The 13,974-nt window shown below is 32.0% G+C and overlaps 3 protein-coding genes across 4 annotated transcripts; 1 reads left to right on the top strand and 2 right to left on the bottom strand.

Moving 5' to 3' along the window:
• Positions 1-396: 396 nt before the first annotated feature.
• LOC17883507 (flotillin-like protein 1) lies at positions 397-2,385 on the bottom strand. Its single transcript, XM_006287598.2, has 2 exons — positions 1,947-2,385; positions 397-1,724 (listed from the first exon to the last, which is right to left on the bottom strand). The coding sequence occupies exons 1-2, from the start codon at positions 2,305-2,307 to the stop codon at positions 658-660; spliced, it is 1,428 nt and encodes a 475-aa protein (XP_006287660.1). The 5' UTR covers positions 2,308-2,385; the 3' UTR covers positions 397-657.
• Positions 2,386-4,457: 2,072 nt separating this feature from the next.
• Positions 4,458-5,041, top strand: LOC17882016. Its single transcript, XM_006286758.2, has one exon. The coding sequence runs from the start codon at positions 4,511-4,513 to the stop codon at positions 4,937-4,939; it is 429 nt and encodes a 142-aa protein (XP_006286820.1). The 5' UTR covers positions 4,458-4,510; the 3' UTR covers positions 4,940-5,041.
• A 2,447-nt stretch (positions 5,042-7,488) lies between these two features.
• Positions 7,489-9,843, bottom strand: LOC17882472 (homeobox protein knotted-1-like 3). Of its 2 annotated transcripts, none has more exons than XM_006287743.2 (6): positions 9,147-9,843; positions 8,671-8,791; positions 8,381-8,565; positions 8,080-8,211; positions 7,829-7,965; positions 7,489-7,735 (listed from the first exon to the last, which is right to left on the bottom strand). In XM_006287743.2, exons 1-6 carry the CDS (start codon positions 9,813-9,815, stop codon positions 7,696-7,698), a joined length of 1,284 nt encoding a protein of 427 aa, XP_006287805.1. In that variant the 5' UTR covers positions 9,816-9,843; the 3' UTR covers positions 7,489-7,695. The 2 variants fall into 2 exon arrangements, with proteins under 2 accessions (XP_006287805.1, XP_023636911.1); XM_023781143.1 differs by having other exon boundaries at positions 7,489-7,727.
• Positions 9,844-13,974: the final 4,131 nt, after the last annotated feature.

Below are 13,974 nucleotides of genomic sequence, written 5' to 3'. Positions count from 1 at the left end.
CTGCAATTTTAGGCTAAATAATTTTTTTTTTTAAATTATAAATAAGTACACCATATATATAAGACCAAAATTTTTAAAATCATAGTTAATCACACACCAGATACATCCTCTTTGTTTTTTGGGGTCAACACACCAAATCCATCGTAACCACGAATGTTTACGTATACATACATATTATATTAAATGTTGACGATGACCAAGTTTATGTAATTTCATTTCATTAAAGGCATTTGTATAATATGAAATTGAGTTTGCCAAATTCTCTCCAAAAATTTGGACTTTGACAAATGATATTAGAATACCAAGTGAGACTTTTCACAAATTCCTTAAGAGCATCTCCCATTCAACAATTTTGTCGGGTGTTTTTACATTTTTAGAAGAACTAAAACAAAACAAAACATAAAAAAGCAATGTGTCTTAAAATGTGAGAGAATGTTTACCTAGAGACACTAAACATCTCTAAAACACCCACTCAAGATTTGATGAATGTCCAATACTCTCTTTAATTTGTTTATTATTTTATCTCATTTTCAAAGCTCGCACACACATACACACATCCACTTCCCAAAATAAACACTAAAAGAATAAGCCAAGTTTTCCAACGGGATGTAACTTGAATCACAAGTAAACGATAATATTATGACACTATCCAAAACCTCAACCTGTTAGCTGTTGAGGTGGCGTCACTTGCTTAGACTCTGCACCACGTAGAGTACCTATCCAAGCCGGTGGCTGCATCCCGGTCTGCTCGTAAACCGTATCAAGAACCGGAGGCAACATCTTGTAAAGTCCAGCTATATCCTTCATAGCATTCCCACTACCACCACCTTGTTCTCCACCGTGGTTCCAAACGCTAATCTTGGGCTGCAAGTCTCTAACCGCGAGTGCGTTAATCTTAGCGATCTCCTGGTAAATGCCATTGTTAATCATCAAGAAGTCCCTTAGGCTAGAGTAGTCATTCTGAACAGCGTCTAAGAGGGTTCTGATATAAGTCCCTTGAGCACTTGCTAAAGCAACAAGTCCCTCTGCTTCTCTCTGTTTTGTATAGAAGGCTGCGTCTGCTTCAGCTTTCTGTGCTTCAGCTTGCTTTTGCTTCTCGTATAGAACCGCCTCTGCTTGTTTCTGCTTATTGTATAGTTCCCAGTTTGCTTCTTGAACCTTGGTTTCATACTCAACACTTGCTTTACTAAGGAACTCGGCTTTGAGCTTCTCTGTTCGCGTCAATGCGTTCATTTTCTCAACCTGAGTCTGAAGCTCAGCTTCTCTCAAAGCCACTGCTTTAGTTGCTTCAACCTCAGCCACCTGAGCATCCTTAGTCCAAGCAGCTTTTTTCATTGCTAGCTCAGCATTGGCCTTAGCCACATCAGCTTCCTTTTGATTTTCAAATACTTTAACCTCAGTCTTGACTTTAATCTCTTCTTTTGTCCCTTCTCCTTGCCTCTGCATCGATATGATCTTTGATTCCGCGTCTATTTTAGCCGCGTTTTGAAGCGTAAGACCAGTCCGTTCCTTAGCACCGATCTCTCCCTTCATCTTGGCCTCAGACACATCGATCTTCGCCTGATTTGCCGCTTCCATTTGTGTTTTCTGACCCAAGTAAGAGAAGTACTCATGTCCGGGAACATCAACGAGCTGCTTAACATTAGCATTGTAGATTACAAGACCAAACTGGTTCAACTCTAGTTGAACCTTATCAAACACCTCCTTCTTAAACTCTTTTGTACCTTCAAATCCATTAAATAAAAAACTCTTTTAACCAAAACTTCCACAAAATGTCCCTAGATAACAATATAAAAGTGTTTAATGTGCATTTCATGAATAAAGAGAACTCCAAATATGACCATTTCAACGAACTTAAAAACCAATCAATCTTACATTTTAGTCAAAGACTATTTCTAAGCTACACGAAAATCTAACTTCAACATATACTTGAATTTGTGGTTTACCTTTAAAGATCTCTTCCATAGTCATAGAAGCAGCAAGAACACGAGTCTCTCCTTCAATAACACCTTCAACAAGCTCATGAACATGATTAGACTCTTTGTCATGAGGAGAAATCAACCTAGCGTATAGAATAAGCGCTTCATCGTCATCGACACGAGGGCCAATCGTAAAAACAGCCGGGAGAACAAAAGGGAGCTTCTCCGCACTCATGGCCTGAACTTTGAAAGTATAGTTCACCGGAGAAACGTCGAAGACGGTGCAAGATTGCCATGGAAACACCCATGACTTCTTGGAAAGCTTTATGTCTTCGATACCAGCACCGGTGATAGCCAAATACTGTGAGGCTCTTGCAACTTTGAACATCTTTTACGATCAAATGATTTTGATTATTTGGGACTTTTAGCCCCAAATGATTTTATAGAAGACTTTGTGTAGACTTGGTCTCCTAGAAAAAAGTGAATCATCGCATTTCCAAGAAACTACGTTATTTTAGTATATATAACAAATAATAAACCAACATTGAATAAGGCCAGCTAATATTCCTATTGGCGGCTAGAGACTTTATTTTAAGGTAAATATAAAGTTTTGTAATTAATAATTTTGTTGGTTTTGTGTTCTCTCATTTTTTTTTTTTTTTTGTTTTTGGTAAGTTTTAAAATTTAAAATCATATGTTTCGGATTTTCTGGTCAAGCAATTTATTATAGTTTGATTTGTTATGATCTGTTTTTATTTTTTTACGCGTTTTTTAATTAATGATGTAGATTTTTCCTTAGTTTTCTCTTCTAGATAAATTAATTTAAAAAATAATAATTTTGCCAATATTTTCTAAACAATGATACATTGGCAAAGAACACACTATGCATAGTAAAATAGGAATTATTATTTAGTATAATTGATTATTTTGTTATTGTCATGAAATCTCCATATAATTGAAAGATATTAAAGCCCAAATTGTGTAGATAGATTACTTTATTAGGCCCATCTAAAAGGCTTAAAAGACTGAAAATATTATTATTAGCACTGAACAAAGTTTAGCCGTTGAGTTTGTGTAGTCATGGTAAGACGTTATTCTCAGTTTAGTCAAGTTTTGTTTGACTCCTATGTTCGTACTCTAGATTGGATCGAGTATTTTATTTAAACTTTCCATAATGCGATCTTTGTTATGATGATTAGGACAAAAAACATAATGATCAGTGGGGTGATCACTTGAGTTATCATCGTTATAATAATAATGAGATTAGTTTAGGCAACAACAACAACATCAAACATGGACAGCCTTTTTTTATAATATTGTGAGTTGAATTGGTTTGGTTTAGCAAATCTCTCTACTCTTAACCCAACGACTAATCATAATTTGCCAGGCTGCATACCGCTAATTTCTTTTTGTCTTACTCAAAACACTTTTTTTTTGTTATCTTACTTTTACTATTATCACTGTTTTTAGCTATTCTTAAACATTGAAATTACTATTACTTTCCCCCTAGTTATAATTTACAGCTAAGAAAAAACAACTTATAATAAACCAATATAATTAATGGACTCAAATATAATGTAGTTTATTAGATGAAAAGTTTACTAGGATTAAATCAAGTCATAACCTAGAATTAATCAATATGAAAGGGTTTTTAATGGATCTAATCTAACATGTATGTATATAGTTGTTGAATTATTAATTTCATAATAAAAATACTGTGTTTTTTTTTGTTTTTTAATAATGGTCAATACTGATGAAAATCTAAAGAAAAAATATTACCAAACGAGATTAAAATATTTTAAAGAGAATTTTAATTGTAAATAGTCAATAAAAAAAGAATATACCTAAACAAGAAGATTGGAATTGGGTTATAAATTTTAAAAATTATTTTAGTAGTTCATCATTTTTAGAACTATTTCTGGTCAAGATTTATATTTCTTTATATTGAAATGAATTACAGTAAAAAAAAAAGGTCATGATTCCATGAATCAAATAAAATACAAATAAATAAATAAAAATAAATCTGTTATTATCATCAATCAGTTAATTGATAAAAAAAAACTAAAAGAGTTAAAACAAAATGAGCATAGCAATATAAATATAATACAAAATATCTTAGTTTACCACTTTTACTTTACACTGTTTTGAAAACAATCGCATTCACTTTTAATTATCTTCATAAATACATAATTGTATAATACTTTTAACTTTTTCAGATAACGAAATCTTAATTAATTAATTTATTTATTTATTAGTACTTATCAATAAATCATTTTCATAATTATCCTTAAAGACAAAAGAAGAAACAAAAAAAAATAAAAAAAAACAAAAAACAACCGTTTCGCTCCCGCCTTCACAGCTGTCTTTCATCATTATTAGCCAGCGAATACTAATCCCTTCGCTCCTCTCACACGACTGTCACATTTTTCTCGTCACAGTCCAATTACAAACCCCATCACCCACAACAATCACCCAACGGTCGTAACGTCACGTGTCATCATCGTCACCCTTTATAAATACATAATATTCCTTCTTCCTTACTTTACAGAACACTCTCTGTTTTGTTTTTGTTTTTGTTTTTTTATCAATCAATGGCCACTGATAGAGAGAATCTACTACTCTCAGATGATCACGAAGAAACGGCGGCGTTTTGTGGATGTGGGTATTTTCGTAAACTATGTGTAGTCCGGTGGAGACGGCGAAGAGGAGGAGGAGACGACGACGAAGAGGCGCGTCTCCACCATGGTCATCGCGGCTCTTTGCAAGAAGAAAGAGGAGTAGTAAATTGGGGGATTGAGAAACTTAAGGGGCTAAAAGAGATTTCTGAGAAAATTGCGGGGCCGAAGTGGAAAAACTTTATAAGGAGTTTTAGTCATAGTAGGAAGAAGATGAGGAGAGATGTTGATTTCACTTATGATCTGAAAAATTATAGTCTTAATTTTGATGACGGCGGTGATGGTGGTGGTAGCCAAGATCCTTCGCCGGAGAGGTTTGTAGCTCCGCTTGTTATTAAAGTTTGATATTTTTTTTGTATTGTTTTTTTTTTAATATAATGTTAATACAAAGATACCTAAAGGGTTTATAATTAATTTCGTATTAAATTAGGTCTAATTTTGATGTTCGATCACCACTAATTAGATTCATGATTGGCCATTTGGGTAAAATAGCTATAGATTAAAATGTTTTTTGATTCACTTGGTTCATATGTTTATCCCAATCACGTACGTGTTTATCCCGAGTATATTCGAAATTCAGGGAAAGATTTATGTACATCTTCTTGAATTCTTCATAATCTTGGAGCGTAAAAAGATTATGCATCTATTTTAATATACTTTACATTAAGGTAAAACTGAACTATATTTCATCATACAGTACCACTAGATGTTATTGTGATCTAGAATTGTCTTTTTGGACATTTTTGGAAGAATCGATTAGGAGATATGGTCTTTGTTGAATAAGCCATTTCCTTTTTCGGCTTTGTAAATACATGCCATTTTTAGTAGGAGGAGAATACAATTTTTTGTTCTTCCCACAAGATTATAAAACGATTTACTACCATCTCTTTCCCTCCAATCTATCTCGATGTGCCATTAAGATTTAGTGTAAGCTATGAATTTTGTGTCATACTCGGTTGTTTAGGCTCTCTTTTGTTCCTGTTTCAATATAGGGGATAGATTCATATAAATTTGTTTTATAGAATCTATAAAAAAGCGCAAGATAATGCTCATCGGAAGTCCAATAGCTCACGTAAAATAGAGTTTTAGCAAGTAAAGATTCATATAAATTTTTCTTATAAAATCTATAAAAAAAGCCTAAAATAGCACAGTTACTAGGGTTTTATCAAATAGAGATTCATATAAATTTGTCATATATTTGTTTAGCAAAAAAAAAATTTGTCTTATAACATCAATGTAAGATAACCTAGAAAAATATCACTTCAACCAGTAGCGGAGGTAGAGTAATATTAGGGGTGTCATATCAGGTTAACTTTTACTATAATAATTAAATTATACATGTATAAGCAGCTTATTGACACCCTTTTTATAATTTTATTGACACTTCTCAAGTCAAAATATAACTCTCGACACCTATATTCTATATTCATTAAAAACCACAAAGATGCTACTAATATTTTATATAATTTTAAGATTTTAACATACGATTATTGTGCTTTTTTGACAAATTGTGGGGTTTTAAGCTATTAATAAAATTTTAATCGATTAGATGATTAAACATAATTATAAGTTTATTAAGAAAACACAATCCTCTTTTGTAAAACTTGGACTCTTCATCTTCTTTCATTATTTTTGCGTAGGCGGATTGAAAGCTAACAAACCGTAAGCCAAATCTTTTGTAATTTATGAAACTTTTGTTTGTTAGTTCAATTAATTAAAATACAAAATAGATTTTTGGATTTGTCTTTTGGTTTATATATTTTGCATCATTTGGTTTATCGACTTTTGAAACTAGCCTTAATTCTACCAGTTGGTACTTTGAAAATGTTTTTTTACGATGAATATTGTAAAGATAGTATCGCGTAATCGTATTTGTGATACCTTATTAAGTGATTGTTTAGTTTTGATTTATTGAAAACAGTTACTTGACATTATGACAAACAAAACATCGATAAAATGTTTTCAAATTATATGAGTAAGTGTAGAATTCATTTTTAAAATGACTTTCTGTAATAACATTATATTTTAATATAAATTATTTTCGAGAAAAAATTATGACCCCCATGATTAGTTTTTCTGGCTCCGCCACTGACTTCAACTCTCCTCTTTAATGAGATCAAATATCATTGTGTTCTTGGTGACAATCTAAAGATTATCTTCTTTACTTTTTACTATAAAGCTATAAAAAGCTATTTCATTTCAATCTCATTTTCTATATCTTAATTCTTATCTAGATTAATGAGACTCCAACTAGCTTTAGATTCTCCTACAAAATCCATAAAGTCACTAAACCAATGGCAGATCCAAAAGATTTGACGACATGTGCATTCTTCTTTTGGTTTCTGTCAACAATCCCATTAGCAATGCGATGATTCAGATAGCAAACCATATTGTTTATGTGTGCACAAACACCCCGTGATCGAAACTTATCGTGTAACTTGTGGCTATAACTCTACTCACAAACGTGACAAAACGAAACAATTAACCAAAAGTTTGAGGATAATGTAAACAACTGACTAGAATAGAACACGTTTCAGAAAATATTAAATCACAAAAGTACCCAAGACAATCTACATCGTCACAATCAATATGGGATCTGTTCGATATTGTCTTCATCTTACTACGTATATGTCTTTTACTTACCAAAGCCAAGTATTGAAGAAAACATATATATATATATATATATAAGGTTATAAACACTGTGCAATTGCATCACAATACTCTCCTCTCGTTATCGTATTCACAAGATATAATGATGATGATGATGATGATGAATGATCTGATGTAAAACTCATGCAGACAAGCAAACAAAAACAAAAGCCTGAATCTCCATTTTTTGTTTTTGTTTTTTTAAATCTTTTTTTGTTTTGTTTTTGTTTTGGTTTGTGTACTACTTAATAAAATATATGGGCAATCACACATAACCAAACTACGTTGTACTAAGTAATTGCACAAAAAGTTACTTTCTAATACTGTCCCTTCCCCTCTCTGTATAACCCAATCAAACTCCTTGATAAAATTTCTCAACCTTAACCCCTAATAAACCCTGCACTGATCAAATCCCAATCTTCCACCTCCCAAATTCACTTATCTGTTCTTTTCTACGCAAAACGATCTCGTCCGCTATTGTCACCTGCATTGCTTTCATCCCAAACAAAACTAGTTTCAGACTTTTTTGAGTCCAGTCTTCGATTTATGTCTGTCTATAAGACAATAGAAAGTATATATATATACCTTTTGCGTTTGTTCTTTAAGACAGTAGAAGAAGATGGATTGCTGTGCCAGTTCCTCTTTCTCTGATTGATGAACCAATTGTTTATCTGCTTTAGCTGTAACCCTGTCTCCTGCACCAACCTCGCCTTATCTTCCTCCTGCAAACAATCAAATATTTGAATATGGTCACTGAACGAATTGGAAGTAAAAATTGAAAGAGATTTTGGAATGAGTGAAAGAGAGATAGAGAGAGAGAGAGAGAGAGAACTCACAGTAGGGTAAGGCCATTTAGAATGAGATTGCCACCATGCTTTGAGAACAGAGGTAGTGTCTCCTGGTAATTTACCAGCTCTTCTCTTCCTTAGTATCTCCTCTCTTATGTCTACTATCTTTTCCTTGTAACCCTTTTCACCAAAACAAAAGTTCAACATTGCAACATTGTTAGATTATATTTGTTGCGTCAAATAGTTCAATTCATATACTACTACTACTTGATTCAGTACCTTATAAGCTTCAGAAATGATAAGTTTTGAGTTAAGTACAAGATCAAAGAACAAGTTATTAGCTTATTACCTGTTTGAGTTCATGTTTGAGTTCTTGTCTAACTCGTTCCATCAAGGATCTCTCGCTCTCGGTAGGAATCAGAGGACCAAATCCCAACACATCTAAGCTCCCATCAAACATATTAGCATCACTCTCTACTTGTTCATCTTCATCATCCGACATTGTTGCTCCCATCCCTTCACCAGGAGACACTCCTATCTCACCAAAAAAACAAGACAACAAATGTAATTTGAAACAGCTCAAAAGAGTTTAAAAAAAAAACAAACGCTAAACATAAGGAGCATTGATTCTTCTCTCACCTGTTAAGCTTTGAAGAGACTGCTCAATCTCCCAACAAGCCATCACAGCTTCCATAGCATGAACACGCACATGTTGTTGCAATTGCTCTTTGAACGAACACAGAAGCAACACATAATGCGTCTGTAATATTTACACCACCCAAAACATCAACACACACAATAATATATAAACATTGACAAAAAACAAAATTTTAATATTTCATCACCATTATTATATCATAAGCTCTTTTTTTTTTTTTGTCCTACTTAAGTCTAGATAATGTAAAAATTTAAAATTTTTTTAATCTTGACGCCATTGTTTATCCCAAAAAAAAACACAAATCTTGATTTTGAGATTTCAAAATCAAGAAACCTAATTCGTAATTAAGTGGGTGTGTGTGTTACTAAAATAAAATAATTAAATCGTTGATCTTAAATTATAAGAAAGACAAAAAAATAGATAAATTAAAATCTTATATCTGTGTATATGTATATACCATGAACTGGTCAAGCTCTTTGTCGTCGGCGACGAGTCCTTGAGCGGCGGCGCCTAAAGCCGAGTATTTAGCGACGACGTGTTGCGACTGCGCAAGCTGAGCGTCGATCCTCGGAAGCTGATCAACGGGAGTGGCGATTCTCAGACAAGCAACGTGCGCCGACAAAAGCTGTTCGTAGAGAGGATGAGAGAGGATCTCCGCCTTGTGTCTCGCATTCTGCCAGCTCACAACTCCGTCAACCGCCGCAGCTCCTCCGTCGTTTTTACCATCTCCTCCGCCTCCGGTTTTCATATCTCCACCAATCAACGTCTCCGCACCTCCAGTGACGTCATCGATTCCGTCTCCAACAACGGCGGAACCCGTCGCGTTGTTTCGTTGGAGGAAAGAGGAGGAGCGAGATAGCCACTGGTTAGCAGCAACGGCGGCGGAGGAAGGAGAATCGGAGCTGGTCGCGGTGGTTGTGTTCGCGGTGGTTGTGTGGAGGTTTAAGAAATTGTTGTTGTTGTCAGAGGAGCGAAGAAGAGCTGAGTTGAGCCAATTAGGAGGAGGAGCTTCTTGGAAATGTTGAGACGGAGGAGGAGGAGGCGGTTGCGGAGGAGGAGGTTGGTGTTGGTCGGTGAAATGATTGAAGGAGAGGTCTTGTGAGAGATGGTTGTGATGAAACGCCATCGTTTTGGTTTTTTTTTTTGGTTTTTTCTTTTTTGTGTGTGTGTGTTCGCTGTTTTCTGAGAGGGAAAGATAAAGAAAGAAAAAGTTGAAGAAGGTGAATCTCTTCTTCTATGACGATTGTTTCATATGTTTCGATTATCACAAAATTAAAAAAATTAGAATAATGGTTTTGTGGTGATGTATGTGTGTGTGTATGTGTTCAGACTTGTACACAGAGCTGAGAGATCGAGAGATGATGATGACCATTTATTCCTATATTTATATCTTTCTTTTTTTTTTTGTTAATTATCAAAATACCTAAAATATATGGGGAATTTTAAAATATATTGTATTTTTTATCAGACAAATTTAATTATATAAATTAATTCGTCATTTTGTTAAATATTTTTCGAAATAAAACTATTTTCAAAGACTTGTTAAATTTTTTGCCAAAAACAAAAATATAGAGGAAATAAAAGAATTTTGAACTTTAAATTAAGAAAAAATGTGTGGCAGTGTTAATTGATATATAATGATGTCACCTCGTATTATCAATTCATCTGATTAAACCAAAAAGAAAAAAAAAATCTGATTTATAAAAGATATTTCTTCTATAGTGATATTATGGGAAAAATAAAAACCCGACATCATAAATTAACCTTACAATATTTGTGGAAATATTCAAAGCAGAAAGTATTTTAATAATCAGTACACTATTTGGCAAAAGAAAAAAAAATATAAGTTTAATTAGTTGTGGTTGACATAATTGTTTTTTTTTTGGGTTTTTGTTCCAATCACTGTGGTACACATCGACCTAAGAAATATGAATATAAAAATAAGTGAGACTAATGTACAATATAAAAGATTTGGTCACGACAAAAAAAGAAATAATTTAAATAAAGTAGGTCGTCATGAACTAATCTGAGTCGTTGATTTATAGTGGCGACTGGATTTATTGAGAATCAGACGGTTAATAGAGGTCGTTGCCTTGTTCAACTGTGTTTTTTATTTTATTTTTTATTGTTGAGGATAATAAATGTGTTTTTTTATGAAAAGAGTTGCTACGTGTTGTGTTTATAGACGCAACGAATCTAAGCTGAAGAAGCGCGTATGTTTCACGCTCATATTGTTAACAGGACCACATTATTATTTTATTTTGTCATTAGGAAACAAATTAGCTTAGGCACACACTTATTTTCTTTGTCCATTAGTTCTGTTCACGCCTACCTTATTAAAATCGTAATCTTTTTATAATTTACGAGTAATTAGAGTTCTTTTTTTCTTTTAAATAACAAAAATTATATAAAATTACATCATTTCATCACAAGGTATCATATACAAATTGAAAAAATTTCACCATAGAGAACCATAAGACAATTGAAATACCATCTTTTTAATATTCTATCTAGCAATAGAGTATTTTACATATAAATTTTTTGACAAAATTGAATAAGTCAATACAAATACGACAGAGGTAAAAATTGTTCATACAAACCATCAGCTGATAAAACCATATATTGATTGCATGCCAAATATTGTTCGTATTGACATCCGATCAAAAGTCAGATAGACAAGTTTTCTTTGGATTGATTTATTTATGTTATCAAACAATCAAAATTATGCTTTGATGATATAATTTGAAGAAACAACTTCATCAAATGTGTTTACTAATATTTCAATCATTACATAAAACATTTCAAAATATTTATGAAATATCGAGGCACATATTATTTTACTTAACCAAAAAGCCGAGGGTGTCAAAAACTACACGTGTGAAACAATGGATACATGCACGATCAAATTAAATGTAGAAAAGTTTTTTTTGATTCACATGCATACTAACTCAGCCATATTTAGGCCACATACATGATCTTGTTCGTATATATTACAGTACACTAGATAATTGTGGTAAAGTTAATTGATCAATTGTGAAATAAATAGTTTGGAGACAAACTTCGTAGTGGGATTAATGCATACTTCCATTTAGTCATCTTGAAATCTATGATGATAGGCTTACCAATGTTTACAATTTAAGTGTCATATACAAATTGAAAAAGAATATGAAGCTTATTTACACATCCAAAATATCATCATTTAATATATATATATATATATATATATGATGAATACGAAACTTTCTCGTATTTTTTCTTGGCAAGATGGAATATTTTATATGATGAATACTAATCTTTCTAAACTAAGCATCATAGTTTCATTTTATATTATCCATGTATCTCATTTTCTTCCGACAAAAACAAAAATATTATCTCATTTTTTAATAATTTTTTAAGTCCTATAAATTTGTTCTTAATTTAGTCAGAAATGGTTTAAATATTGAAAATGTCCTCCATCATCGACTAAATATTCTATAAGTGAGTCATCATCATACTTAGGTTTTTATTGAGTTATTTGTATACAAATGGATAATATAACATAAATAATAATAATACCAAAAAAAAAAACAAAAGCGACGACGCAATACGTAGCAAGCAAACACCCCCGTAAAGGTTGGAGCGTGTTTTCCACGTCACTATAAGGAGCGTGAGTATAGATGTTACATCTTTCTTTATTTTTTCGTCACTAAACCACACAAAGATTAATTGGTGACTAAAAATAATAATTTCTTTTGTCAATAATAAAAACAGCTTTGTTGGTGATGTCAAAAAAAAAAAAAAACAGCTTTGTTGGTAAAAATATGACAAATGTAACTTTTTTTTTAATGCGTAATGCAAAGTTTTTATTTCCAACTAATCCATCCACTGAAATTTATAAATTATAAATGAAAAAATCTAACATTAATAAAAATATAACAACACTACAGAAGAATGAAAAATAAAAATAAAAAGAATTGTGAAAATGATGAAGAAGAAGAAGAAGAACATCAACAAAAAGTAGAAAACACTGATTGAAGGCGACAAAAGAACCAATCTAGTTCAAAGTTTTCTTATCTCTTCTTATTAATCAAAATATATTAAATGAAATCTAATTTTATTAGTATAAAAAGATTATCCATTTACAACCATGTAAATTAGTGGAAAGCTAATCCCAAATTAGTAGTATTTGAGAACCGGTTGGTTTAAACTAATTAACCGGAAATAGCCGGTGATGAAGAAAAAAAAAAGAGGGAGGGGACCATAAATCACGTCGCAAACTGGGGCGACGCCAGAAAGAAAAAATAAAGGAAGAGGACACGCGTCAAGAGGAGGATGAATGGACCACAAATGGTCCCCTACAGAAACACAAACAAAGGCAGTAGCATGCGTTTGGGATAAGAGAATCCCAACCGTACATTTGGATTGATGCAACATCCGAATAAATTAGCTTATTTAATTTTTATTAATTATCCCATAGATACGACAAAATAAATAAAAATTGGAAAAAGGAGAAATATAAAAAAAAAGAAGGAAACGTGGGGACCAATCCTAGATTTATCAGACTTAAGGCTGACAGCCGCCGGCTTAATTAAAGTGGGAAGGTCTGATTTAACACCAACATCAATATATATAAATACATAAAAGAAATAAAAAAATGGTTTAATCAAAACTGTTCCGGTTTAGACTCGGTTCGATTTTATCAAATTTTTGTTATATAAAATGTAACTCTACTAGGTTTTGACCCGCGATACAGCGCGGGAGAAATAATTACTTATATATAAATTTTAACGGATTATTAAAATAATTCATTTAATCTTTTACTAAAAAAAAAAAAAAAATTAACGGATTAAAATATATTGAAGTTTAATTTTATTACAGTGCAGTCGATTACAATGAAGAGAATGAATCATATATTTGTATAATAAGTTTAAATAGATTACCAAAAAAAATAAGTTTAAATAAAATAATAAAATGAAAAATCGAGTAAATAATAATATATTGAGTTTTGCTACAATTAAAAAAAGGATGAAAATTTTATAGCACGAAATAATATTTATCGATAAATTATTCAATTTGACCATTTTTGTAGTAGAAGTAGGAATAGACGTAAAAATTACATACTACGATATATTTTTTGAAGGACCAACCCGTAACATAATTCATATCGTAAAAAATTATTCACAACTCGCTTTACCATTATAATTGTGATTTTAGAAAACTACCCGTGAACTATCTAAAATTTACGTAGTTTGATATATAATATTTTATCAATAAAACTTATGTCTCCAAATTTACATCTATGTATT

This window comes from Capsella rubella, unplaced genomic scaffold (genome assembly GCF_000375325.1).
Source record: "Capsella rubella cultivar Monte Gargano unplaced genomic scaffold, Caprub1_0 scaffold_6, whole genome shotgun sequence".
Taxonomy (NCBI): domain Eukaryota; kingdom Viridiplantae; phylum Streptophyta; class Magnoliopsida; order Brassicales; family Brassicaceae; genus Capsella; species Capsella rubella.
The sequence above is the reverse complement of the archived record's forward strand: the minus strand, read 5'-3'. Positions and strand labels throughout refer to the sequence as shown.

Bases quoted from the DNA above. Each gene is read 5' to 3' on its own strand.
- LOC17882016 (XM_006286758.2), top strand. From the start codon at position 4,511: ATGGCCACTGATAGAGAGAATCTACTACTCTCAGATGATCACGAAGAA.
- LOC17882472 (XM_006287743.2), bottom strand. From the start codon at position 9,815: ATGGCGTTTCATCACAACCATCTCTCACAAGACCTCTCCTTCAATCAT. The intron at 8,792-9,146 runs GTATATACATAT...TAAATATTACAG, and splicing joins AAGAGCTTGACCAGTTCATG to ACGCATTATGTGTTGCTTCT. The intron at 8,212-8,380 runs GTAATAAGCTAA...TTTGGTGAAAAG, and splicing joins TCAAACATGAACTCAAACAG to GGTTACAAGGAAAAGATAGT.
- LOC17883507 (XM_006287598.2), bottom strand. From the start codon at position 2,307: ATGTTCAAAGTTGCAAGAGCCTCACAGTATTTGGCTATCACCGGTGCT. The intron at 1,725-1,946 runs GTAAACCACAAA...ATGGATTTGAAG, and splicing joins TATGGAAGAGATCTTTAAAG to GTACAAAAGAGTTTAAGAAG.